Source organism: Eucalyptus grandis, chromosome 6, assembly GCF_016545825.1.
Source record: "Eucalyptus grandis isolate ANBG69807.140 chromosome 6, ASM1654582v1, whole genome shotgun sequence".
NCBI classification, from domain to species: Eukaryota; Viridiplantae; Streptophyta; class Magnoliopsida; order Myrtales; family Myrtaceae; genus Eucalyptus; species Eucalyptus grandis.
Window position 1 is genome coordinate 13,875,213 of NC_052617.1, and position 26,692 is coordinate 13,901,904.

The window sequence follows — 26,692 nt, forward strand, 5'->3', positions numbered from 1 at the left end:
GTACCATAACTTGGCATAGGAGGACACTTAAGTGTCATAACTTTGAAAATGTACATTTGAGTGCCGGTTTCGAAGTTAAATGGAACACTTAGGTGGTACTCCAGCGAAAATCCGGCCAAATGGCTAATGTGGCAATTTTCCGGTGAGTTTGGTCCAAAATGGCGTTGTTTTGCACGCCGATGTGGCGAGAAAATGCAAAACGACGCCGTTTTTCGTGTCGATGTGTAAATAATAATATAAAAATTAATAAAAATAAATTTAAACTTAATTTTTTTAAAATATTCTAAAAATTAAAAAAAGGGGAGGCCAAAGGGGGCAGCGAGGGTTGAGCCCTCGCCTCCCACCGTAGCCGGGAAGGGCCGGCGACGAAGGGAGAGGGTCGGCCCCAGGCCTGACCGGCGGCGAGGGACCGCGATTTAGGGCGAGGGTCGCGGCCCTCGCCGTCGGCCGACCCTTCTTGGCGGCGGTGGGGAGGCGACGAGGGCCCACAACCCTCATCGGAGCCCGGGGTGAGGGCTCGCGGGCCTCGCCGGGATCCGGCGAGGACTCGCGCCCTTGCCGCCGGTCGGCCGGGGGTCGGTGGCCTCGGCCGACCCTCCCTTCGTCGCCAACCCTTCCCGGCGACGGCGGAGGAGGCGGCGGCGGCGAGGGCTCCCTCGGTCGCCCCCTTTGGCCTCCTTTTTTTTTTTTTTTTTAGTTTATTAATTTTTAGAATATTTTAAATAAAATTAAGTTTAAATTTATTTCAATTAATTTTTATATTATTATTTACACATCAGACACGAAATGACGTTATTTTTGTATTTTATCGCCACATTAGCGTGTAAAACGACGTCGTTTTGGACCAAACTCGCCGGAAAATTGCTACGTCAGCCATTTGACTGGATTTTCGCCGAAGTGGCACCTAAGTGTTCCATTTAACGTCGAAACTGGCACTTAAGTGTACCATTTTGAAGTTATGACACGTAAGTGTTCTCCCGTGCCAAGTTATGGCACTTGGACTGTTCTTCTGCCGAAATAATAGTTATTTCTTTTTGCACATTTTGCTGATTTGGTTTTTCATTTATTAGAGTTAGTGGAGTCATGTGTGTTGGTTATCCTAGCTTTTAGGTGTTAGTGGAGTATGTGTTTTGTGCTAAACATGGGTAGTTATAGGTCCTCTTTTAGTGGTGTTTTTATATTATGTATTTGTCTTTTGTAAAAGACTTTGTTGTTTTATACATTGTTTGTACATAAGATGAAGTTTCAGCCTCATCTCTCCTCCCTTTAGCAATTTAATAGTGGTATCAGAGCCTGAGAGAAACGTGAGAGAGTTTTTTAAAAGAGATAAAGAAGATTTAGAGGTGTGAGATATGAGATAATTGTAGCAACAATATTTTCAATGGCCACCGACAATTTTGTTCAATCGGCAATTCCACGCTTTGATTGTCACTACGACCATTGGAGCATGCTGATGGAGAATTTTTTACGATCAAAGGAGTATTGGCCAGTTGTCGAATCTGGAATTCAAGAGCTATCAGCAGGCATGGCTTTGACATATCCCCAGAAAGCAGAATTGGAAGCTAGAAAGTTGAAGGATCTAAAGGTAAAAAATTATTTTTTTTAGGCTATCGATCGTCCCATCTTGGAGACTATTCTTTACAAAGAAACTTCCAAGGATATTTGGAATTCTATGAAGAAAAAATATCAAGGCTCTGTTAGGGTGAAGTGTGCACAACTTCAAACCTTGAGAAAAGATTTTGAGATACTAGTGATGAAGGATGGAGAATCTGTCATCAGTTATTGTGCCAGAATAATGAAGATCAGCAACAAGTTGCGATTTCATGGCGAGAAGATGAACGATGTCACTATAGTGGAGAAGATTTTGCGTTCCTTGACACCAAAGTTTAATTATGTTGTCTGCTCAATTGAAGAGTCGAAAGACATAAATGCGCTCTCTCTTGATGAATTGCAAAGCTCCTTATTGGTCCATGAACAAAAGATGAACAGAAGTTCAACAGTAGATGAGCAAGCGTTGAAGGCTTCTACCAATACTTATTCCAACAATTTCAGAGGAAGGGATAAGAGGTAGAGGTAGAGGAAGGGAGATCAAGGAAATAGAGATGTTGGTAGGAATTTCAAAGCCAATACCCAATTTCAAGGCAAAGGCAGAGGACGGGATCCTAACAAATCCAAGGTTATACTAAGTTGCCTAATAATAAAGAAAAGAGAGAGAGTTCAAATTTTGTTGAAGAAAAGGAAGCAGAAACGTTGTTGATGGCTGTTCAAGATGAAAAGAAGCGCAAGTCAGATATTTGGTATGTGGATACAGGGTGCAGTAACCACATGAGTGGAAGTAAGTCTTCTTTTTCTCATTTAAATGAAGATTTTCATTCCACTATGAGTTTTTGGGATCATTTTATTGTAAAAGTGATGGGAAAATGTGATATTAAGATAAGAACTAATAATGATTTTATGGAAATGATCTCTAATATGTTATATGTTCTTGACTTGAAAAGTAACCTATTGAGTGTTGACCAATCATAAGAAAATGGTTATGTAATCATCATTCATAGGGGTGCTTATGAAATTTATGATTCTGTTAGAGGTGCTATTGCGATTGTTTCTATGAGTTCAAATAGATTGTTTCCATTAAAGATTGAAAATATTCAATCTTGCTTGATGGCTAAAAAGAAAGATCCCTTATGGCTGTGGCATTTTCGCTATGGTTACTTGAGTTTTGGTGGATTGAAGACCTTTCAACAAAAAACCATGGTGACAGGTCTTCCTCAAATTACTATTCCTTCCGAAGTTTGCGAAGAATGTATTGTTAGCAAATAATATCGTTCTCAATTTTCAAAAGAGAAATCATGAATAGCAAAGGATGTTTTGTAGCTGGTGCATTCGGACATTTGCGGTCCTATAAACCCATCTTCTAATGGAGGTAAAAAATACTTAATTACCTTCATCGATGATTTTTCCAGAAAACTTGGGTTTATTTTTTATAGGAAAAATTAGAAGCTTTATCCACATTTAAAAGCTTCAAATTTCGTGTTGAAAATGAAGCAGGAAAGATAATTAAGACTCTTCGAACAGATCGTAGTGGTGAATATTGCTCAAAAGAATTCGAAGTTTTTTGTGCAAAGCATGACATTCGAATAGAGCTTACTATTGCATATACACCACAACATAATGGTGTATCTGAGAGGAAAAATAGAACCATTTTCAACATGGTGAGAAGCTTATTAGCAAGAAAAAGAGTTCCAAATTTTTTTTGGCCAGAAGCAGTAAATTGGAGTATTTATGTTTTAAACGGAAGTCCAACTTTTGTTGTTCAGAATATGACACCAGAAAGGCTTGGAGTGGGAGAAGACTAGTTGTAGATCACTTTAGAATCTTTGGATGCATCGCATAATGCCTATGTCCTGGATGTGAAAAGGAAGAAACTTGATGACAAGGCTGAAAAATGTGTATTTCTTGGTGTAAATGAAGCATCCAAAGCATATGAATTATTCAATCCACTAACAAAGAAAATTGTGACTAGCAGGGATATTGTTTTTGATGAAGAGAACACTTGGGATTGGAATAGGCAATAGCCTACCCAAGTTCTTTATGACAATGATGCTGAACATGAGCAAATTTCAGCACCTTGTTTGCCCCAAAATTCATCAAATACGATTTCTACAGCTGTTGGAATTTCACCAACAGGTGCTAAAGTCAATGAAGAAGAAGCCCAATCTCTTTGCCGTGTTAAAAGAAAGCCTGCTTGGATGGAAGATTATGAGGTAACTGGAATTTGCGATTCAATTACTCACTTTGTCTTATTTTCAAACTATGACCCTACAACTTTTGAGAGTGCTGTCAAAGAAGAAAAATTGCGAAAAGCGATGGATGATGAAATTAATGCCGAAATGATATTTGGGAGCTATCTGATCTTTCAGATGGACAAAAAACCATTAGTATAAAATGAGTCTTTAAAACAAAACTGAAAAAAAATGGTGAAGTTGATAAATACAAAGCACATTTGGTAGTCAATGGATATAATGTGGGATCGACTATACATAAGTTTTTTATCCAGTTGCGAGACATGACACAATCAAATTGGTGGTTGCATTGGCGGCATAGAATTCTTGGCCTATTTTCCAACTAGATGTCAAATCGGCATTCTTACATGGGTACTTGGAGGAATATGTATTTGTTGAGCAACCCCTGGTTATGTCAAGATTGGAAATGAGCATAAAGTTTATAGATTGAAGAAAGCTCTTTATTAGCTAAAACAAGGCCCTTGGGCTTCGTATAGTCATATTGAAACTTATTTTCTTAAAATTGGTTTTTCAAAATGTCCTTATGAGCATATGCTTTTTGTCAAGATTGGAGATAAAGGGAAAATACTTATTGTCAGCTTGTATGTTGACGATCTTATATTTACTGGAAGTTGTGATGGCATGTTTGAAGAAATCTATGATGGATGAGTTTGGAATGTCTGATCTTGATATAATGCATTACTTCCTTAGCATAGAAGTGGTACAATTGGATGATGGGATCTTTCTTTCTCAAAAGAAATATGTGAGAGAAATTTTGGACATGTTTCAGATGAAGGATTGTAATCCTATAAACACTTCAGTTGAGCTTGGCTTAAAGTTATATAACGATCGTGAAGGGAGGAAGGTTGACAACACACTTTACAAACAAATTGTGGGCAGTTTGATATATTTAACTGCTACAAGACCAGACATAATGTATTATGTGAATTTAATCAGTAGATATATAGAGAATCCTACACGAATGCATTTGTTAGCTGCCAAGAGAATCATTCGTTACTTGCAAGGAACTAGAGACTTTGGGCTATTTTACAAGAATGATGAAAAGTCTAATTTGTTGGGATTTACTCATAGTGATTATGCAGGAGATCAAGATGATAGGGGGAGCACTTTGGGTTATGCTTTTATGTTTGGGACATGTGCTATTTTGTAGTTGTCCAATAAGCAACCAATTGTCACATTGTCAAGTACATAAGCTGAATTTGTTACTGCAATAGCTAGTGCTTGTTAAGCTATTTGGCTAAGGAGAATTCTTGAGGAGCTGCAATTCAAGCAATCGGGACTTACTAAAATTTTTTGTGACAACAACTCAGCAATCAAACTCTCTAAGAATCCGGTGTTACATGGAAAAAGCAAGCACATTAATGTGAAGTTTTATTTATTGAGAGATCTTAGCAATGATGGAACAATTGATCTAATCTACTGCAGGAAGGAGTGAAGATCAAGTTGCTGATATATTCACCGAGGCCCTCAAGATGGAGTCATTTGTGAAGCTCATAAAGTTATTAGGTGTTTGCACGTTGAAAACAGTCGAGGCTTTAAACTGAATGTTAGTAAACATCAGTTTGAGGGAGGGATTGTTGAAATAATAGTTATTTCTTTTTGCACGTTTTGCTAATTTGATTTTTCAATTATTAGAGTTAGTGGAGTTATGTGTGTTGGTTATCCTAGTTTTTAGGTGTTAGTGGAGTATGTGTTTTGTGTAGAACATGGGTAGTTATGGGTCCTCTTTTAGTAGTGTTTTTATGTTATATTTTCTTTTGTAAAAGACTTTGTTGTTCTGTACGTTGTTCTGTACATAAAATAAAGTTTTAGTCTCATCTCTCATTCCTTTAGCAATTTAACACTCCATTCTCAACCCCATCTCCCGAATCCTTCACTTCACGCTCCGGGAACGACAATCCCTCCCGACCCTTCAAAGACACAATCTTTCCACTCCCGTCAGTACCCAGATTCAGACAGCTCTGTCAAAACACAAGGTTGAGCAATGATTCATCAGCCATCTCTCCAAAGCACCAACGAATCAAATTTGGAGAAATTGTCACACCAAAAAAAAAAAAAAAAACTAAAAAGAAAAGGGAAATAAAAAGGGGGGCCAACGCGTACTCCATCGCGGCTTTGGAGCGACGGAGGTGAGCCTCGGAGGTGGGCGATGGAGGCGACTTGGAGGCGAGCGGCGGAGGCAACTCGGAGGCGAGCAATGGCGGAGAGTGGCGGAGGTGGGTGACAAAGCTCGTCGACCTTCAATGGAGTGGCGGAGGTGACTTGGAGGCGAGCCACGGTGGCGAGTGGTGGAGGCGAGTGGCGGAGGCGGGTCGAAAATGGGTCACAGACAAAGTGTCGAAGACAAAGGGCAGCTGTCTGTCGCTAAGGGAGTTCTTTATTTTTAGATTTTGACAATGGGTCGAAAATGGGTCAGAATGTGTGCCCATTTCGACCCATTTAGAAGTTAACTTAAAACACTTTGACCCATTTTAGCTGGTCATATTACATCTTTATAACTCATATTCGACCCATTAGTAAAAAATATGGGTCAAAAAATAGATCCATGGCCCATTTTGCCACCTCTACTCTTATGTAAAGTTTATGAACAGGCACATATATTATTCACTAGTTAATGTATAGAATATAATTTCTCTTCATCCATTATTCCCAACTCTACTTACGAGACCATCCCCAAGACTCTATTAGGAACTACGAATTTTTTCAAGACTCTCGAGATCATGGAGACATGACCTTAATATTAAAATTACGAATCCCACCAATCGACCAGATCACGAGGATTACATGCCAATAAGATAAACAGTTGCCATCAAGATCCCACGCGCATCACGTGGCCTTGAGACGGGAATGAGCCGAGTTCGGATTCAACCCGATTAGTTAAGTTTCAAGTTAGGACATCGTCCGGGTTCTGATCATATTCCTAATCTAATGCCTACCTATGGGTTCTGACGTGCCTCGGCGACATCATCATGGTCATCCGACCGCGCATCCTCTCTCTCTCTCTCTCTCTCCCGCCCTCTCCTTCGCATCGCGGGAAAGGGAAAACTCCGTAACCGAATTCGCCAGCGCGAGGAAAAAGACACCAGCGTTACCCGATCCGTCACCTCGCGACAATCCTCTTCCCATCTCTCCCAGTCAGTCAGTCAGTCCGTCAGTCCGTCGTTCGTTCCTCAATCCCAACACGTCTCCGTCCGCGTGCTCCCACCACCGCACCGCCCGCCGTTCGGATCAGCATGTGTCGCGTCACCCGCCTAATCCACCCCACCTTGCTATTAATACCACGCTCCACGCTCCTCCTCACTGATTCACGCTCTCTTCTTCTTCCTCTGCTCCCAACACCTGTCGAGCTCTCATGGCGCGGCCGGAGGCGGAGGAGGAGAAGGGAAGGGCGGGCTCCGATCGCGCCCCCGCCGGCGCCGCCGGAGTCGAGTACCTCACCGGCCTCGGCAACCACTTCTCGTCCGAGGCGATCGCCGGCGCGCTGCCGGTCGGCCAGAACAGCCCCCTGGTTTGCCCCTACGGGCTCTATGCCGAGCAGATATCCGGCACCTCCTTCACCTCCCCGCGCAATCTCAATCAGCGCAGGTGATGATCGCCCGTGGGGCGTGCCTTGACGTCGATAGTGCGCTTCTTTTTTCCTTTTCGTCGAGCAGTCGAGTACTGCGGCGTTGCGTTGCTCGGGTTGACTTTCCGTCGGAACGATCGTTGACCTTTTTCTTGCCTGGAAAATTATTTCTTTATGTGTTGCGGCAAATTGATGTTGGTTCATACCTTAAACGATTGATTTTCTTGGCCATTGGGCAGTTGGTTATATCGGATCAAGCCATCGGTCACGCACGAACCATTCAAGCCCCGTGTTCCGGCACACGAGAAGCTCCTTAGCGAGTTCGACCGGTCCAATAGCTCCGCGACTCCGACTCAATTGCGTTGGAAGCCTTTGGAAATTCCGGATGCACCGACGGATTTTGTCGATGGACTGTTGACAATGTGCGGGGCTGGAAGCTCATTCCTTCGGCACGGATTTGCTGTTCACATGTAAGGGGCATCCTTTTGCTAGTTTCTTTATTTGAGCCCATTTTGATTGCTTTTTGTATGACCGATTCCTGCAAGTGGTTCATCTATCTCTTCCTTAATCATGTGATTTTTTTGGCGTTATTGCTCTTTCTATGATACCAAATGCTTCAAGAATTTACCTGTAACTGTCTAAGGACCCACTATGGAAACTCTGTTGCTAGAATCCGTGGGAGAGAGGAGCTTTCCCAGATTTCATTGTCTCTTTGGTTGTGCTCAAATCATGAGGAAGGCTAGTTACATGCTCTTTTTTAGTATTTGTCTGACAGAGAAATGGACATGAACTTTGCATTGCATGTTCAGTTGATAAAATCTGCATTCTTTGGAGTTCACGACTGATTATTTTTCCTCTTACCCTTCAACTAATGGAAGTGGATAAAATGGTGCTAGTAACTTGGAAGTTGGCTGCAGTGCTAGTTTGAGCTTGGCAGTACTTGTGTTTTCCTGGTGATGTGTCTTTGAGCCATGGCTGTAGTTAAAAAGAACATGACACACGATGCCCTTCTCTTGTATTGGCTTCCTTTAAAACTTCATTTTTTCTGCGCATTTGGTTCCTAATGATGGGAGATTGGTTAAGTTGTCTGCGCATATTCCAAACTTGATTAACCTACAGGATCTAGCATGGAGTATATATCCACTTCTGATGAGAAACTTGTCTTCCATTGCAGGTACACTGCCAATAAATCAATGGACAACTGTGCATTCTGCAATGCTGATGGTGATTTTCTAATTGTTCCACAGCAAGGAAGTAAGTGCATTACGAATTCTGGATTGTCATTTTCCTCTTTCCCAAGGCCTCGTGCTTTCTTCCTGAGCACTAATTGCCAAAATTTGGAAAAAGTTTTACCTGAAAATTGCAATCTCTTGTTGAATGACGATATCCTGTGTATGTAGAGGTGCCCTGCGACGTTAGAATCGATTTCAAACTAAATCTATACTAGTGAAATTCATTTTCCTTTTATACTAGATTTGATTAAATAGGGGGATCCAATGAAGGAAGAGATCTCACTCTTCGAACTATTGTGTAGGGTTGTGGATCACCACAGAATGTGGAAAATTGCTGGTTTCCCCAGGTGAAGCTGCTGTTTTACCTCAGGGATTTCACTTTTCCGTGGACCTTCCAGATGGCCCATCTCGTGGCTATGTTGCTGAGATATTCGGCACTCATTTTCAACTTCCCGATTTGGGACCAATAGGTATCAGATATTCAATTAAGTTTTCATGTTAATTGATTAAGGTTGAATTATCAGTTGTCAAAGCTTCACATGGCAAAGATTTCTCCAGTTAGATGTTGAAATTGCAAAATAGTGAGGATGTGGGTTTTGTTTCTATTAGGTGCCAATGGTCTTGCTGATCCGAGACACTTTCTTGTACCCAAAGCTTGGTTTGAAGAGAAGTCCTGTCCTGGGTACACTATAACACAAAAGTTTGGTGGCCAACTGTTTACGGCGAAGCAGGATTTCTCCCCTTTTAATGTGGCCGCATGGCATGGAAACTATGTTCCTTATAAGGTGAATACTCTCATTGCTTCTGCTTTCGACTATGTGAATGAACGAAGGTGGGGTTAGTATATGAAGAAATTTGCATATATTTTTTCTCCCATGTTGTTAGTTGATTCTCTGTCCAAGTTCGATCAATCAGACTGCATCTTCAAATAGCTGATTGGATAATTTTCCTGTATTTCCTCACAGTATGACCTGAGCAAGTTTTGTCCCTATAATACCGTCTTATTTGATCATAGCGATCCATCAATAAACACTGGTATGCAGAACGGTGTCACTATGCTTCTTATGCTTTTAGCAATTTGCTTTTCCGATTTGTCAGTTTATATGGGGTATGGGCTTGATCAGTTCCCAGTGATTATAATGCAGTATTGACAGCACCAACTGATAAACCTGGAGTGGCATTACTGGATTTTGTCGTATTCCCTCCTCGGTGGTTGGTTGCAGAACATACATTCCGACCTCCATATTACCATCGCAATTGCATGAGTGAATTCATGGGCCTTATCCATGGTGGATATGAGGTAATATCTTCTTTGGTCGCATTGCTAACTTAGAGAGTATATAAAACTCAGAAAGGCTCTATAGTCTAAACTTAATGAGGTGAAGGATTTGCATGTCCAATAAAGCTTTGTGGTTCAGTTTAAGAGTTTTTTCCGTACTTTTCTCAATGGTGGAAGGGGGAAGGACGTCAGGAGCCATTGTGGCAAGATTCTAAATCTGAAGCTAAAACCGTTCCACAAATTTTGGCATTTTTATTGGCTGATTTAATTTTTTGATTGGTTAAATTCTGTCATTTTGGTTGTAATGTATTTGAAATACTGATTCTCTTCAGGCAAAAGCTGACGGTTTTCTCCCAGGTGGTGCTAGCCTTCACAGCTGTATGACTCCACATGGTCCTGATACCAAGACTTATGAGGTTAGCTATTGCATTCAGCTACGGTGATTTTTTTCCTGGAAGTAATGGAATCTTCTCGTCTTCAACCGTTAAATGAGGATGACCAGAAAATGCAATTTGAAAGTAGAGTTTCATATCATTGTCTGAGTAGTTTGGCATCAAGAATTGGACTCGGAGGCTAGATATTTGAGTTACAATGAGAAAGCTTTTTTTTTTTTTGTCAAACACTGAGAAAGCTTTTGGTTACATGATAATAGTGCCCGTTTTCCCCGAGTAGGCAGCTACTTATTTATTTGCTAATTTTCTTTTCTATTAGGACAACTTTAAAGGTAGTTTCCTTAAAGATTGTTTCTGCAGTTGGAGATTGTAAGCTCTTGAACAATCTGTAAGTGGATTAACTTCCATAGGTCACTGATCCTTATCCTTTTGGCTGGCAGGCCACCATTGCTCGAGGAAATGATGTAGGACCCCATAGAATTACCAATACCATGGCGTTCATGTTTGAGTCGTGCTTAATCCCACGAGTTTGCCATTGGGCACTTGATTCTCCCTCTGTGGATCCTGATTATTACAAGTGCTGGATCGGACTCAGGTCCCACTTTGAAGGGATGAAGATTGAAGGTCACGATACACAAAACGGATGTGCAGATGTGTAGCTTGTGTCATGGTTAAGCAGGATGGTGAAGAGATAGAGAATCCACCCACCTCCATGTAAATAACAGATATAGAATAATCGTACATAGAAAGAGTCTTGCATGCGTGACACAAAACTTGCTGGGGTTCTGGTTACTATTGTTGCTCTCTTTGAGATGATCAAATGATTATGATGTGACATCTAGCCTGCTACCTCATTGTGTGTGGTTTACTAGATAGCGTCTGTGAATGTGAGCACCTGAGGCTTGCAATGGGGTGAATTTTGCTTATTCATTCTTTGTTAATAAAGAAAAGAATCTGCTTATTCCTACTTTGATAATTAATGATTTTGCTGGAGTATATAGACTTTGAAAATCAATCCTAGATCAGAGGTTGATTTGCCCTTTGGTTAAATTGGTTGACCCAATCGTTGCTTTCATGACCCAGTCATCAATCAGCACCGATCTTCGGTCTCTGACGTGTCTTAAACATCTCTGTATAGGCAATAGTGATCTTTCTCACAGATTGAAATTGTTCCATGAAAGATCTGTTTATGTACCATTGTAAGTATCGTCAATAAACTATTGACGTGGAGAATAGAGTAAGTGAAGGGAAAGGAAAAAAATGAAGACATGGATTAACCTCAGACATGGACGATCAGAGAGCTAATTGTCCGACAAACCAACCAAAATTTCGTTAGTCTAATACTGCAAGAAACTCTTTCCTTAATTTAATGGACGTCTTACGCTAATTGCAACATGGCTGCACCAAATCCATTAAAGAAAACAAGAGCTTGACTTGATTAGTAATATTCCCATTTGTCTTGCGTAACTGTTAACTGAACTGTTATTTGAAGAATTTGTTTTGGCCAAGCTATTTCAAGATTGAAATAGGCCGGTCTGATCTTCCCCTCCTCAAGTATCAAACTCTTCTTTTCCATTCATCTACACACAGCTTTTGCATTACCCTGCATATAATGTGCATCCGGAGCATCTTCACTCTTGTCACAATTCTTATAGTCATCTCGACAGTCAATGGCCGGTCTGTGCCAGGTCATTCTTTAAGGCTAATTTCAGATGGCGTTGATCGAGGCCATGATCAGCATAATGAACCTCCTAAATTGCTTCTTCTCAAAGGAACAGCTGGTGCTTGGGACGATGAGGTTGAACTTTGTGAGCAGATGTATGGATTTTTGCCATGCTCGTACAGCACAGCAGGTCACCTTTTCTTGATATTGGTTTACGAGTATCTGCTGTTTCATGGGGAGTCCTACGTTGCTTCTGCGAGCGAGCAGATATTTAACATGCTCGGTCCTGGAATATTTGGTGCCAGTGCATTCCATGTCCTTGGTGCTCTACCAGAGGCCTTAATACTTTTAGGTAAGCATCTCCATAATCTTTTTCTGCAAAGTCTTTCTTCTGCTCTCTTCATCGTCGTCTTCCTCTTCTTAGATGGCCAAGTTTGTGCTTTAATCAATTGCTTAAATACGAAGCAAAAGATGGACTCTGAGAGTTAATGATTCTTGAAAATTCACTGTAAATTGAAGAAGTGTTGGTAAAATTGAATTTCCCTGAGTTAGAATTTGAGAGGAACAAGATACAAGTATGGTGTAAAGGGAATTTAATGAAAAATTGTTGCTCGTCAGCAAATTTTGTGCCAATGCAAGTTTCTTTATCACCAAAAGCTAGCATTCAGTTGAGGTGCTTTCTGCAAGAAGTTGGAGCTGATCCTATGCCTCTGAACATGACCAAATCTTTCAAGTTGCCATGGCAGGGCTACCATGCATGACTCTTGACTCTTGGTAGTATAGGGCCTGCACGTTTGTGTTTCTTTTTGTTGTTCATGAACAGATTCTCCATTTTTTTTGTTCTCGGGAACAAAAAAAGAACAGAAACGCGTTTGTTTGCGTTTTTGTTCAAAATCTGTTTTTTTGTTCCAAGAACAAAATTAGAACAAAAATAAGAAATAAATAAAAAAATTATTTTTTTATTTCAAAAACACTTTTGAAAAATTGAAAGAATAAAAACGTTTTTTTTTTTCTTCTCTTTCTTCTTTTTTTTTTGGCCGATTGCCGGCCTCGCCCGGCGAGCCGACGAGGGTGGCGACCCGTCGAGGGTCGCCGGCGCCGTGGCGAGGCTCGGCCTCGCTTTGACTAGGCGAGCTCAAGCTTGCCCAGATCTGGCGAGGCCAAGCTCGCCCAACGGGCAAGGCGAGGCCGAGCCTCGTTGCCGGTCGAGCTCGCCGTGGCCGGGCGAGGTTGCCGGCCAAAATAAGAAAAAAAAAAAGAAAGGAAAAAGGAAAAATAAAATTAAAAGAAACAAAAAAAAATAAATTTACCAAAATTCATTTTTTATTTTCAAAACAACTTTATCAAAAAATAAAAATTATTCCCGAAAATATGTTTCTATTATTTTTTATAAGGTGACGCTAGCCCTTGGGACCCACCAAGGGCGCCACGCATAATACACCTAAAACGCCTCTTCCTTACAACTTGCATTGTAGAGGCTTCAAACACTTGACCTTTCCCTTCAAAGGCAGGAGCCTACCCAGCAGAGCCACCACAGCCGGTGGTGTTTTTTCTATTTCTTCCCTGAAACACTTTTTTAACAGAAACACAAACAAACGGCCCATAGAGATTTCTCTTGGCTCATTTAATTTCACAATGTCACTTGGCAACTTGTGCGCCATGTAACAGGAAGCTCATCATCTTCTGTCAATTTTAAATGATTTGTATCCCAATTGCTCTTTCTAGAAATCAGATTCACATTATTTAGAGTTTCGAATTTTTTTTTTTGGTTATGTGTAGAAGTTTTTTTTTTTTAGAAGGTCATGTGTAGAAGTTATTGATGAAGAGTATCCGAAATCCTGAGTAACGTGAAATCAGCAGTTCAAGAAAGGAGGAAGCTGAAAAAGATAAGAGAGAGTAGGGTTTTGGAAGAGAAATAGTAATGTTGGGATTTTCATGGGACAGTGGACCTTTCTTTATTCATGAGTTGGACATTTGCAAATACTTGTGTATTGTTAAATTTTTTTATGATCAAGTATGCCGATTGCACATCGCAGTAGCTCTTCCTTTCCTAATAACATCCAGTTCTTCTCCCCAGTCATTTCTACAGTTGAAGTTTCATCATTCAATTTCACTGAAGAGATGAGTGCTGAAAGTCAGCAACAACTATAGTATTGAATTACATCTCATAAAACCCTCAATTGACAAGGGATTGTATCTTCGATTTATCATTTTTCCTGCTTTTGTCCAGCATCCGGACTTCTAAACAGCGAAGAGGTGGCTCAGGAATATGTCGTGACCGGTGTTGGCTTGCTGGCCGGATCCTCAATCCTGCTTCTGACATTGTTATGGGGAACTTGCATCCTCCTTGGCAGCAGAGAGTTCTCTGATGGAAGGGAGTCCAACCCTTCAAATTCAAGCAAAGTTTCATTGAAGAAGTTCATATCTACCTTCAAAGGTAGTATTTCCAGATTTTTGTTGAGCATTCACTTCATCATGTCAAGATTTGAAAGAAGAGTACATTGTTGGAATGTACTTGGATATAAGGTTCTCTACATAGTTCAAGAAAATTCAAAAATCAGAGACTAAAGTCTACTGAGAGGAAAATTTTTAAGACATGGGTCTCATTTGGTTCTGTTTCTAAGACTGCTGTGGCAAAGGTCCACGCCATCATGTTGCAGGCATTTCTCATGCATATGCACATGCTTTGACTTAATTCGTTTGCTTCCAAGTTATGTTTTTCTGTCCTAACCATCCTCTACAATCTTTGAAATTCTTAATAATCAAGAATGGTTGACCTTTATACGTTTTTCTGTGCTAATACATTAGTTGCCGAATAAATAGCTTGAAGGCAAAAGAGAAGGAAAATTGGTGATGTTATCTATAACTAAGAGAGAAATCTGATTAAACTTTCTTATTTGGGATCCCAGGCTCTGGTATCATCACTGATTTGGAGACTAGCTATACTGCCAGGATAATGGTATTCTCAGCAATACCATTCATCATGATACAAATCCCGGAAATTTTCTCGATATCTTCAGCTCAACGAATTGTGATCCTGTGTACTCTTGCTGTTTCAGTTATGTTGCTGCTCTTATACTTCTTCTATCAGGTAAATCATGCATGTCCATATGTCTATGTACATTGCTGAGCATAGCATTAAGCCTTTCAAAGCCAAATATTTCGAGGCATCCTTAACTTCAGTAATGATATTGAGCCTAGTTTTCAAAAGCTAGATTCCTAGAGATATGAGGCAAAGTGTAGCTTTATGTTCATGTGCCATAATCTTTGGGACCACTGAGAATGCAACAACTAATGTCTTTGAGTAGATTAAATGTCTAAGTGCGCATTTCCTTTGGCTAATTGTTGCAGATATTTCAGCCGTGGATTCAAAAGAGAAGACTCGAGTATGTGAAACATGTGCACCTAATACCTCGAATCATACAACATCTCCAACGTAAAGCGTCAGAAAGACTTCTCACAGAGGATGGAGCACCAAATCTCCGTGCTATAAGGAGGCTAGTCTTCATTCTACAACGTGTCTCATTGCCTGATATGAGCAAGATCGCGTTGTTCTTATTGGTAATAACAAAGTGTGCATAATGCAGGCTATTTGAAGATATCGATCACGATGGGGACGATGCTTTATCTCCATCAGAATTAAAAGAGCTGTTGCTAGAAATCAAGTTCAAAAATGTGCACGTGGACAAAGATGAAGCGGTAGATGAAGTTATAAAGGAATTTGACATTGACAGTGACCAAAGGATAGGCAAAGATGAATTCGTCGATGGATTCACAAAATGGCTCACAAAGGCAAAGGTTGCGATTGACAAGCAACCTGACATGAAAAAATCTTTTATGGACTCGTATCAGGTAATTCTGCATTTGAGGGATGAATTTGCTTGTTGATTAACCTTCTACGATGAATGTGCAGTCAAACTGTTCTGAAGTGTTTTCCAACTCTTTCAACCTGTCATTCAGAGGAAAAAGGAAGAACGCAAATTGAAAAAGCAAAAAGTCGCAGAAATTCTCGGGCATGTACAGACCAAGTCCATCGAAACCCTATTCAGGGAAAATGGCACACCTGATCTACCTGCAATTAGAAGGTTAGGCTGTGTTAATTACTTTCTGATGTGCTACTATTAGTAACTTATTAAGGAAACTAATTAATTAGTTATTTTCTTATGAATTATGACTACCTGCATTGTGGTTTCAGATTATACGAACAGTTTGATCGCAGTGGAGACAATACCATATCACAATCTGAGCTGAAGGAACTAATAACAGGCGTCAAATTTGGTGACACGCCTTTTGACATGGATGAAGTAGTTTTAAAGGTAATCGAGATTTTTGACAGAAGCGGAGACGGCCAGATAAATGAGGAGGAATTCATTGCCGGATTGGTAGGCATTAAGAACCAAGCGTCTAAGTCAAACACCAGTCTAGATGATTTCTACCAAGTAAGGATATCTAGAACTTGGTTTTTTTAACTCAGTGCTGGGTACTGCCATAATTCTTTTCAAACATATGATATTGCGGCTTGATTATGCAAGGAAACTTGGGAAGAAACTGACAAGGTGGTGGATGAGGAAAAAGGAAAAGGCCATGAAGAGAAATCATGGCAGATTTGGGTCGAGTCTTTATTGTCGTTGTTGCTCGGTGTTTTCATATCAGCGGTCCTTGCAGACCCTCTCATTTCCAGTGTGCAGAGTTTTTCGAAAGCAGCAGGTGTACCGTCTTTCTTCATCTCATTCATATTGGTTCCTCTGGCCACAAATGCAAGAGGTGCAAGAGGAGCTATTAAGGCGATCAAAGGCGCCAGAAATAAGAAGGCGCGAACCACTTCTCTAACATTTTCCAAGGTCTGTTCAACTAATTCTGTAATTTCAAGGAAATTCTTTGTGCTGTTGGTGTATAAAGCTAGCACCTTCTCATTGTCCTCAAGTCTTGGTCGCTATTGACATGACCCTCTCAGCTATATTGTGAGATCGAACAGCACTACTTGATGTTTCTTTGCATCGTCGAAGCAGAATGTGTATTTAGATGAGTGACCATGGATTGTTGTATTAATTCAGACCAGTTTCTTAGAAAGGAAAAGTGAGTTGACATGCTTATTGGTTTGCAATGTGGTGATGCAGATCTATGGAGAGGTGTTCATGAGCAATGTGCTTAGCTTCAGCGTCCTCTTGTTGCTGATATACGCTCGAAACTTGACATGGGAATTCTCTGCTGAAGTTCTTGTGGTGCTAATAGTGTGTGGGGTGGTGGGTCTGACCGCAAGTTTCAGGTCAACCTTCCCAGTTTGGACATCAATCCTGGCTTACTTGTTGTACCCTCTGTCTCTTCTGTTGGTCTATGTCCTTGATGATGTCCTCAATTACTCCTAGGACTGTACACATAGGTTGCTGCTTAAAGATATTTTGTTGCTAATTTTGGTATAATTAGCTTATTCCAGATTGATCATTGAAGGTGTAATTATAAGTTTGGAGTCCAGACTGGTACCCAGATGGTGCCTTGAACACTTAAGACTGAGATAACCGTAAAATATCAAAATAAAGAGGATTTTCTCGAAGTTCCTTACTTGCTAGTTGCTATCTTGCTCTCTATCGTATAAGCACTCAGCCTTGTGATATTTGCGGGAATCGGAACTTCTTGTCCTGCTCGCTGAATCTTGACAGCGGCCGATGTCCTTGGTCGCCGGCGACTCCTTAGTCACTGCCATTTTTCGTGGGCTGGCAGGTGCCTTCATTCGAAAATGCATCAAATTTGGGCTCTTACCAAGTAATAGGCTTCACCTTTGTGGGGTTCGGGGAGTTTATTTATCCTGGGCTTTTTCCCTGGGCCTGCCCGATAGAAGCCCAATAGCTATATCGAAGATTTGCTGGCCCACCATCAGGGACGCAAGATAGTGAATTATGAGAAAAAAAATAAAAGACCATTTGACGGTGATCATCAAATGCTAGGAAAATTGTCCAAAAAGTCCTGCATACAGGAGGCTAGTCTTCATTCTACGATGTCACTTCACCTGACATGAGCAAGATGGTGTCGTTCGAATTGGTAATAAGGGGTTTGCAAACCGCAGGCTATTTTGGAAGAAATCGATCAAGATGGGGACGATGCTACAATGCCATCCGAATTAAACGAAAGGAGAAGACGAAGAGGAATTTGGCATTGACCGTGACCAAAGGATAAGCAAAGACGAATTCGTCGCTGGATTCAAAAAATGGCTTGAGGAGGCAAAGATTGCAATGGACAAGCGACCTTACACGAAAAACTCTTTTAAGGACTTGTATCAGGTAATTTTGCAGTTGAGGGGATGAATTCTGCAAGTTAAATTATCATCTACGATGAATGTGCAATTAAACCGTTCAGTGCAATTAAACCGTTCAGAAGTGTTTTTCCAGTTCTTTCAACCTTTTATTCAGAAGAAGGAAGAACGCAAACTGAAAAAGCAAATAGTGCAAATAGTCACAGAAATCTTTGCGCATCTACAGACCAACAACGTCAAAGGCTCTTGGATTCAATCTATCAAAACCGCCAACACCAAAGCATAAATGGTAGCGTTATACAGAAACCTTCTCTGTTGCCAGCAGCCATTCATACTGATTTCATCAATAGTAAAAAAGAACCCTCACAGATTTCAAGTGAAAAAACCTGAAAAAAAAGAAGCAATACATCACTTTAAAAGAAAGATGATTCGATTTGTCACAGATTTCAAACAATTTCTCTGTGTTTTTTCATTCCTCTAAACCGTGTCATTGCATTAACCAAATTCTGACCAACAAAAGAAAAAGAATTGAATAGGATCCTCTCGTTTTAATAAAAATTAAAGGAATTAGAATCAAAGAAAGCACAGTCTCCACAATTCATCCACTCACTTGCAGAAAAGGCAATACCCCAAAGCATGTTGAACATCATCGTATCAAATTGCCACAAAGTCGTCAAAACAAATCACAAACATTGCAGAATCGTCCAAGAGACGTATTATACAAAATGCCTGCGGAAATATGACTTTTCAGTGGCCCAATCTCACCTTCAAGACAGAGAGATGAGAATCTGAGGGTTCTGTGTATTTTCCTACCATAGTGATTTATACCTGCAGCGTGCACAAAATAAAAGCATGACAACTGATATAACATAGATAAATAAGCCAAAGCCGACCAAAAGGAAGTTCAAGGCCTACCAGATCACACAACCGGTCATAAACATTTGTACAGGCAATCCATTCCTCCAACTCCAAGTTCCTCGCGAAGCCAGGAGAAAATTCTCGAGAACATGGGCAGAGAAGCAAAGAGTGCACATATGCTTGATAAGCAAGTGCAAGTGTACAAATGAGACATGTAGGTCAATTACATGTACGAGGACTGTTACCTCGCCAACTTTAACACAAAAATTCAGTGACCATCCAAAACACGCTACTTTCCAACTCTTGACCCACTAATTTCGCAAGCAGCCCACTGGTTTGAAATTTCCAAAAATTCCTTCGTCAACAAGTTGCAGAGATATCCTGTGACATCAAGAAAGCAAGAGCTTTCAAAGTATATACTAAACAGGGAAAATGAAATCAACATAAATTTGTCCAAACTATTCATTTGTCCTTCTTGGGGAAGCAAATCCTACACTTCAGCATTTTGCTTAGAAATCAATGGTACAAATTGACGCAGAGTACTGCAGCAGCTAAATCCCCATTAGAGGCTACATCAAAAGGTCTTAATTAACATAAATGTTCTGTGTCTTTCAGAGGAATCATAAACCCACACCCCTTCTTATATAAATACCAATCTGTCCCGTCAAAGAAAATTTTATTAATTCATCTGGCTTTTCTAGAAGGAAAATCAAGCCAGATTCAACCATATGGGTTATAGAGCTTGTCATTAACCGTGATGGAATGACAAAAAATCTAAAACAGGGGCAAACTGTAGGTTTTTCTAATCAAAGAATAGGCATACGTGAAAATTTCCACCTTGAACACCTCAAATCTTGAAATACATGTCAGACATACTTGCGATCTAAAAACACATAATTAGTTTATTGCACTTATAACCAATTTATATGAACATACACACCTACAATATAATTTTAACAATTTTAAAATCTAGATATATGTTGGAGCCACGAGTTGGGGGCAAAACAAGTCCAAACCCACCTGTGCACACAAGAAAACTAAAGTAACCAAAGGGAGGGGTTAACTGTACATTTACGATAATAATATAACATAAGCTATTGGAACTAGAAATACTTTTCAAATATGAGATACAATAGTCTTCTTCCAACACAAATATTTTTATCTTCTATATCTAGGGAGAAAAGACACGTGAGTCGGCAAAGAAAAAATGCGCAGATTATGCATTGCCTAATTTAAATCCATGAAAGAAGCCAAGGCATACCAGCATTTTCACGAATATGCCAAAATTCTCTGCGCTCTATTCAGAAGTCATAGCACATCTTTCTCACTTGGTGCGTTCTCTGTCCTTCAGAGGCTAAGCCTTCTCAATTGGTAACAGCAGGAAACCCATTCATTGTGGGTTTCAGTTCTTTGATCAAGTTGAGGTTTTTATTATTCCAACGAAGTCCTTTGCTTTTGCTGGGGGCAGAGAGTACGCCCATTCTTTTTTAGTCAAGTTAGGAGATCAACCTTTCTTTAAGTTAAACATCCCCAGAATGCACCCCTTTTGTGCCTATCTCCCTTGTTTACAGCTCTTATGGGTTTTTACTGCTTTAACATTATGCAATATCTGGGCCTCCCAGACCTGCTCTCTCACCCAAGGCTCATAGCATTCATATTTCAAGCACTAAGTATTCCCTGCCTGCTTGGATGTGTCAATCCGCCTATCTTTACCCTTTAAAGGAAAGACACTCTACTATTGCTCTTGGCAGCTGCGAAATCCATAATCCACTCGTAATTGTTTGCTTTGACAACAGACACAAGAACAGATACGTTGTCACAAGAACAGATACTCTATATGTACCATATTTTACCTTAAGCGCTATGAGATTAGCACTGAGTATCTCTTTGATTTCGTCACTTACTCGCCTCGATATCTGCATCTTTCAGGCTTCAAGTTAAGCAGACACTAAAATAGACCGCATATCAGGTTCTATTCTCCCGAACAACATTTCTTTATAAAAGATATTTGGCCCTTTCCATGTTTCCCCTACTATAGCAGCCAGATATAAGAGATGTGTGAGTGATCCCATCTGGCTGAAGCCCACTTTCAATCATTTTCCTCAATAAATCCTCGGCTTCCTCAACATTGCCAAGCTTACAATGCCTGTCAATCAAAACTGTATAACATTTTAAATCAAGTGCTATTTGCTTTAACAACATTTCTTTATAAAGACATTTAGCCCTTTCCATGTTTCCCCAACTATAGCAACCAGATATAAGAGATGTGTAAGTTACCACATCTGGCTGAAGCCCACTTTCAATCATTTTCCTCAATAAATCCTCGGCTTCCTCAATGTTGCCAAGCTTACAATGCCGGTCAATCAAAACCGTATAACATTTTACATCAAGTGCTATTTTCTTGTCTTTCATCTGCAGCAAAAGGCTTTTGATGACATTATTTACTTCCGAATCCACGGTTACTTTCTTTGCTTTGTTTCTACCACGCAGGGAATGTTTCCTCCAAAGCTCAACTTTTGAGTAACCATCAAGCAACACTGTATAAGTGATTACATCAGGCTCGACCCCTCTATTCTTCATTTCACGGAAAAGATCATGCACTTTTGACAAGCAATTTGCATGAAAGTATCCATCCATCATTAATGTATAACTGACAACATCAGGGGTTGTTCCCTTCTCCACTGATCTAACAAACAGCCACTGTGCATTTCTCATATCGCCAGCTTTGCAAAGAGTAGCCATCAAAATTCCATACATCACTCGAGTCGGTTCCATGTTCAGATCCGACATGTTGTTGAGTAATTCACGAGCCGTGACATGATCACCTTCGACAAAAAGGTTAGCTAGCAATTTGATGCAGGAATTTATCTTTATGGACCTTTTTTCTGCTTCCGATAACTCCATGAAAAATTTAAATGCCTTTCCTGAATGGTTGGCTTGGCAATACCCCTTGAACATGGCAACTTTATTTTCTATGCTCTTCTCTTGCAGGCTAGAGAAAAACACTTCAGCCTCCTCCACATTACCTGAAATACATAAGCCCTCAATTATCACGTTGTGTGTGACAACGTTTGGTTTCACACCGCAAGCGTCCATATGTCTTAGAAGCTCGTGCACCTCATATACAAGTCCTGCCCGAGAATATCCGTGGGCAAGTACATTGTAAGTGACGATATCGGGCTGAATCCCTTCCTCAATCATCTGCTTGAGCAGATTCAAGGCATGGTCAAAGTCCCGCTGGAGGCAGTAGCCATCGATTAAAGTTGTGTAGTGTCTGACATCAAGATCCAACCCCTTGTCCTTCATCTCTTCAAGTAAATTTACGGCCTCTTCCATTCTGCCTTGCTTGCACAGAGCACCAACAAGGATACTGTATGTAACCTTGTCCAGAAAAATACCCATACGTTTGAACTCATTAAACTGATGCGCTGCTTCATCAAGCATTCCCATATCACAAAAGCACTGGAGAACGATGCTAATGATGAAGCAGTTGGGCTTCTTACCTTTGGATAGCAAATCATCGCAGATTTCCAAGGCCCTCCGCACGTTGGAACTCTTGCGGTGGCCATGAATTAAGGCGGCATAGCAGTAGTCATCAGGGACAATGCCGTGCTCTTCCATATCGAGGAGGACTTGCTCTGCTTCTTCCAACTTCTTTTCGGCGCAAAAACCGCGGAGGACTGCAGAATAGGCGTGGTTACTCAGGGAGATCCCGGCATCCCGCCAACCGACGAGAGCCTGATAAGCCAAACGAGAGCCGCGGTGGGCGCAGAGGCCTTTGAGGTAGGCAGTGTAAGTGAAGCTACTAGGGGTCACGCCGGCTCGGACCATGTCCTCGAACAACACTCGGGCGGCTCTGTCCAAGTCGCCGGTGCTGCAAAGCGCCTTGATCAAGATGGTACCCGTGTAGTCGTCGGGAACAAAATCGAGCAGCTTCAACATCTCGTACAGGGTAACGGCGGCGGCGGGATTGCCGCTCTCGATCAAGCTGTCGAGGAGGAAATTACAGGTGGAGACGCGGGGGAGGAGGCCGCCCCTCTTGAACCCGAACAGGGTATCGATCGCGCCGTCGTAGAGCCCGGCCCGAACGAAGGCCCTGACGAGGAAATCGACGGAGCGGAGGAGGAGAGGGGGCCCGCCGAGCAGAGCGAGAGAATCGAGCAGCGAAGGAACGGGGGCCCCCGAGGCGACGACGCGGGAGAAGACGAAGTCGAGGCGGGAGCGGGAGGCGGAGGGGGAGAGGACGGAGATGAAGGAGGCATAGGCGAAAGGGTCGAGGGGGAAGGCGGAGGAGTCGAGGTGGCGGAAGAAGGAGAAGGCGCGGTCGGGGTCGTGCTTGAGCCGGCTCGCGGCGGAAGCGGCGGGGGAGTCGGGGCGGGGGTCGCGGGGGGGCGGGTCGGAGTCGAGGAGGCATGCGGAGGAGGCGGAGGAGAGGAGCTTCGGCTTGGGGGAAGGAGGAGGAAGGAGAGAGGAGAGGCTTGTGCTTGGTGCACCTTAGGACGGCTGCAGGGGCCACCCACATCACCCGCCGCTACTGCTGCTGCTGCTGCTGCTGCTGCTTCCCCAGCAATCCCTCCTTCATTCTGCAACCGGAGATTCAGCATAAGCAGATGAGCAGGGAGAGTTTGCAGGCCACGGACAGAGATCGAAGTGGACGGACGGTTTCTGGGTTTTGAGACCGAACTGGAGGTTAGAGTTCGTGCGCCTTACATGCGACGGATAAACCCTAGAGGCTGTCTTCTGGCTGCCGCCAAGCGGGTCTCTTTTTCTTTTGAACGCCCAACTAAAAGGAGCCGGTCTCGTTTCTTTCTTCCTATCCTACCTCCCTTTTTTTTTTCTCTTCTGTCAAAAAAGAAAATGAGACGATTATGGCAGAAATTCTCCGGCTTGTCTCGAAGCCTCTTCATTTTTTCCACCTCAATCTTTCAAAATCTACCCACTTTTTCATTAGTGCAAGCTCTGTTACCCGATGGCTGTGATTGCACCGAATTATCTAAACTTTATTAGGTTTTTTTTTATCGATTCTCGAGTCCATGTCAATTTTCATCCTTTTTTTTATTGTTATTTACGTGATAATAATTTATGTGGATCAAGTGATTAATAAGATGTGGGTCAACTAATCATTAGTCTTTTATCAATTCTCAAGTGCATGTTGATTTTCATTTTTTTCAAAGGATAAAAATTGCATCTCGTGAACTAAGTGAGTAGTAAGATGTGCATCATTAAGTATGTATTGATAATGAATAATTCTATGCCGATATTTTTCATGTCTAGAATTATGTTTGGACACCTAAAGTGGGACCATTTGAAATGAAAAGTCGAAATAATGATAGGATTTTCTCAAGGAATCCTTGCTTGCTGGGATGGTGATCTTGCTATCGATCTTCCAAGCACTTGAGCTTGTAACATCGGACATGGTACGGGAATCGGAACTTCTCGACCTATCCGAGGTCAACCATTCGACTCTTGATAGTTGCCGATGTCCTTGGTCGTGGGCCGACTTCCTAGCTGCCGCCATTTTTCGAGGGCTGGCAGGTGCCTTCATTTGCTAATGGATCAAATTTGGGCTCTTTCCAATTAAAGGCGGGCTTCCTGTAATTTTTAGATCCTGGGCTTTTTATGGGCCTGGCTAACAAAGACCAATAGCAACATCGAAGTTTTACGTGGCCACCATCAGGGACGCACGATGGGGGAATATGGAAAGACAGTTTGACGGTCATAATCAAATGCTAGACTTTTTAAAGGACTTCATCGTAGCAAGTACATATCTAAACTCGACTCGACACAAACTGGGTAAATCGAAGACGTTGGTTATTGTCGATACTAAAAAATGACCGAGTCCTTCACTTTACTTGATGCGATGTCAATATAAAGTTCGTTGTTAGTCAGTTTAATTATCGATGAGAGGTCATGCGAAGAAAACCCATTGATAAACACAAGTATTGATGATTAACATGCTGTTAATATACAGTTAAGTGTCGATTGATTGGATTATGGATAAGATATTAAAGGCCAAGAACCTTGTCGATGGTCATGACTATTTTGACCAAATACCATTATTGATATATGATGACGATTAGTTGATGATTAATACTTGATGAACTTATGGACATGTCTGGTAACACTCCAATTTCTTTGTTTTTTCGTTTTTTTTATTCCTTGGAACATAAATCTATTTATGTAGGTTTTTGTTCGTGAGAATAGATTCGGAACAAAAATGAAAAACAAAACAAATTTATTTTTTTGTTTATGGGAACAATTCAATAATCAAGCTCATTTTTTTTCTTTTTTTTCTTTTTCTCTTCTTCCTCTTCTTCCCTAAACTGGTCGCCTGCCTTGGTAAGGCAACCTTGGCCAACCATCGATAAGGGCAAGGCCGGTGTTGCTTGGCCATGGTGAGGCCGACCTCACGATGGCTCGACGAGGCCGACCTCATGATGGCCTATTGAGATCGAGCCTAGCAAGGCTTGGGGGTTGGCGATCGGCCAAAGAAAGAAGGAGAAGAATAAAAAGTAAATAAAGAAAAAAGAAAAAAATGTAATCAAAGTATTAAAAATTAAAAGAAATTATAAACCACATAAATATTTTGGAGTCATATTAAATGCGTTTCTATTTCAAAAATAAAAATTTTATACAGTTACCAAATGTATATTTCTATTCTAAAATCTCGATCGGGAATATAAATAGAAAAAATTATTTATAAATAAAAATTATTTTTAAAAACAGAAATGTTACCATACGCATCATTTAGTGCTAAAGGTAAAAAATTTGAAAGCTGCGCTATTTGAGAGTAAATGACGATTCGTGGGAAATATTGACATGTAATTGGAGAGTAATTGTGGAGCTTGAAGATGGTGTGCAGTTATAAATAAAAATCGACAAGCAGTTATGGAGCCTAGTCTTGGAGCCAAAATCACGGATATGCAGTTGTAGTATCTCATTTGAACACAATCGTCTAGAAGCGATTATATTGTGTGATAGGCTAGACATGTTAAATTGTTGTAGAAAGCCCCGGCCATCATTTTTAACAATGTATCTTGTAAATTAACTTTTCAAAAATTGCACTTACAATTTGAACTAGTTCTTAGTTTTGTTGCGTTTCACACTCCGTGTTCGAATTTGCCACAAAATCCAATTCAAATTAAGTTAGAAGATCCAATTGGTGAAAGGTATGTCATCGCATGGAGCCATTCCAAGCGAAATAATTTTGTGAGTTTTATGGAAGCCATGTTTAATTCAATGAATGTGATTACACTCAATCCATCTATACTTTATTGGGTCTTTTATTGATTCTCGAGTGCTTCTTCACCTTCGTTTCTTCATTATCATTTACACTTTAAAGTCCATATTTAGCAAGCGCTTATATGTAAATAGTAAAAATATGTTGTGAACCAAGCGATTGATAAGATGTAAGTCAATTTACCAGCATGTGCTGATAATGAATGATTTTTATGACAATGATTTGACGTCCAAAGACCGAGCAATTTCGTCTCTCTACATTTTCTAGGAACTTATCCAACACTGATGTCTTTCAATCACCAATATTTTATATTTTGACTTTGCCAAGAGGAATGGAAAAAATAATATAATAAAATAGCAAGAGACCCTATATAGAAAGATCGCAGAGGTAAATTTTTTTTAAAAATTTTATTG

The 26,692-nt window shown here is 40.9% G+C and overlaps 3 protein-coding genes across 5 annotated transcripts; 2 read left to right on the forward strand and 1 right to left on the reverse strand.

The window, feature by feature from the left end:
• Positions 1–7,075: 7,075 nt before the first annotated feature.
• LOC104448502 (homogentisate 1,2-dioxygenase) lies at positions 7,076–11,176 on the forward strand. Its single transcript, XM_010062344.3, has 9 exons — positions 7,076–7,388; positions 7,608–7,838; positions 8,543–8,622; positions 8,903–9,070; positions 9,210–9,385; positions 9,566–9,635; positions 9,746–9,900; positions 10,212–10,295; positions 10,712–11,176. The coding sequence occupies exons 1-9, from the start codon at positions 7,156–7,158 to the stop codon at positions 10,928–10,930; spliced, it is 1,416 nt and encodes a 471-aa protein (XP_010060646.2). The 5' UTR covers positions 7,076–7,155; the 3' UTR covers positions 10,931–11,176.
• A 564-nt stretch (positions 11,177–11,740) lies between these two features.
• LOC104448503 (sodium/calcium exchanger NCL) lies at positions 11,741–17,493 on the forward strand. Its single transcript, XM_018876091.2, has 9 exons — positions 11,741–12,286; positions 14,165–14,371; positions 14,844–15,025; positions 15,286–15,431; positions 15,522–15,786; positions 15,895–16,019; positions 16,130–16,373; positions 16,467–16,775; positions 17,052–17,493. Exons 1-9 carry the CDS (start codon positions 11,884–11,886, stop codon positions 17,298–17,300), a joined length of 2,130 nt encoding a protein of 709 aa, XP_018731636.2. The 5' UTR covers positions 11,741–11,883; the 3' UTR covers positions 17,301–17,493.
• Positions 17,494–17,775: 282 nt separating this feature from the next.
• Positions 17,776–23,413, reverse strand: LOC104448504 (pentatricopeptide repeat-containing protein At2g26790, mitochondrial). 3 transcript variants are annotated; one of them, XM_039316066.1, is made up of 4 exons: positions 20,301–23,413; positions 19,097–19,420; positions 18,947–19,009; positions 17,776–17,794 (listed from the first exon to the last, which is right to left on the reverse strand). In XM_039316066.1, the coding sequence occupies exon 1, from the start codon at positions 22,979–22,981 to the stop codon at positions 21,035–21,037; it is 1,947 nt and encodes a 648-aa protein (XP_039172000.1). In that variant the 5' UTR covers positions 22,982–23,413; the 3' UTR covers positions 17,776–17,794; positions 18,947–19,009; positions 19,097–19,420; positions 20,301–21,034. The 3 variants fall into 3 exon arrangements, with proteins under 3 accessions (XP_039172000.1, XP_039171999.1, XP_010060647.2); XM_039316065.1 differs by lacking the exon at positions 17,776–17,794 and adding an exon at positions 18,358–18,567; XM_010062345.3 differs by lacking the exon at positions 17,776–17,794 and having other exon boundaries at positions 18,772–19,009.
• Between the last annotated feature and the right edge of the window lie 3,279 nt (positions 23,414–26,692).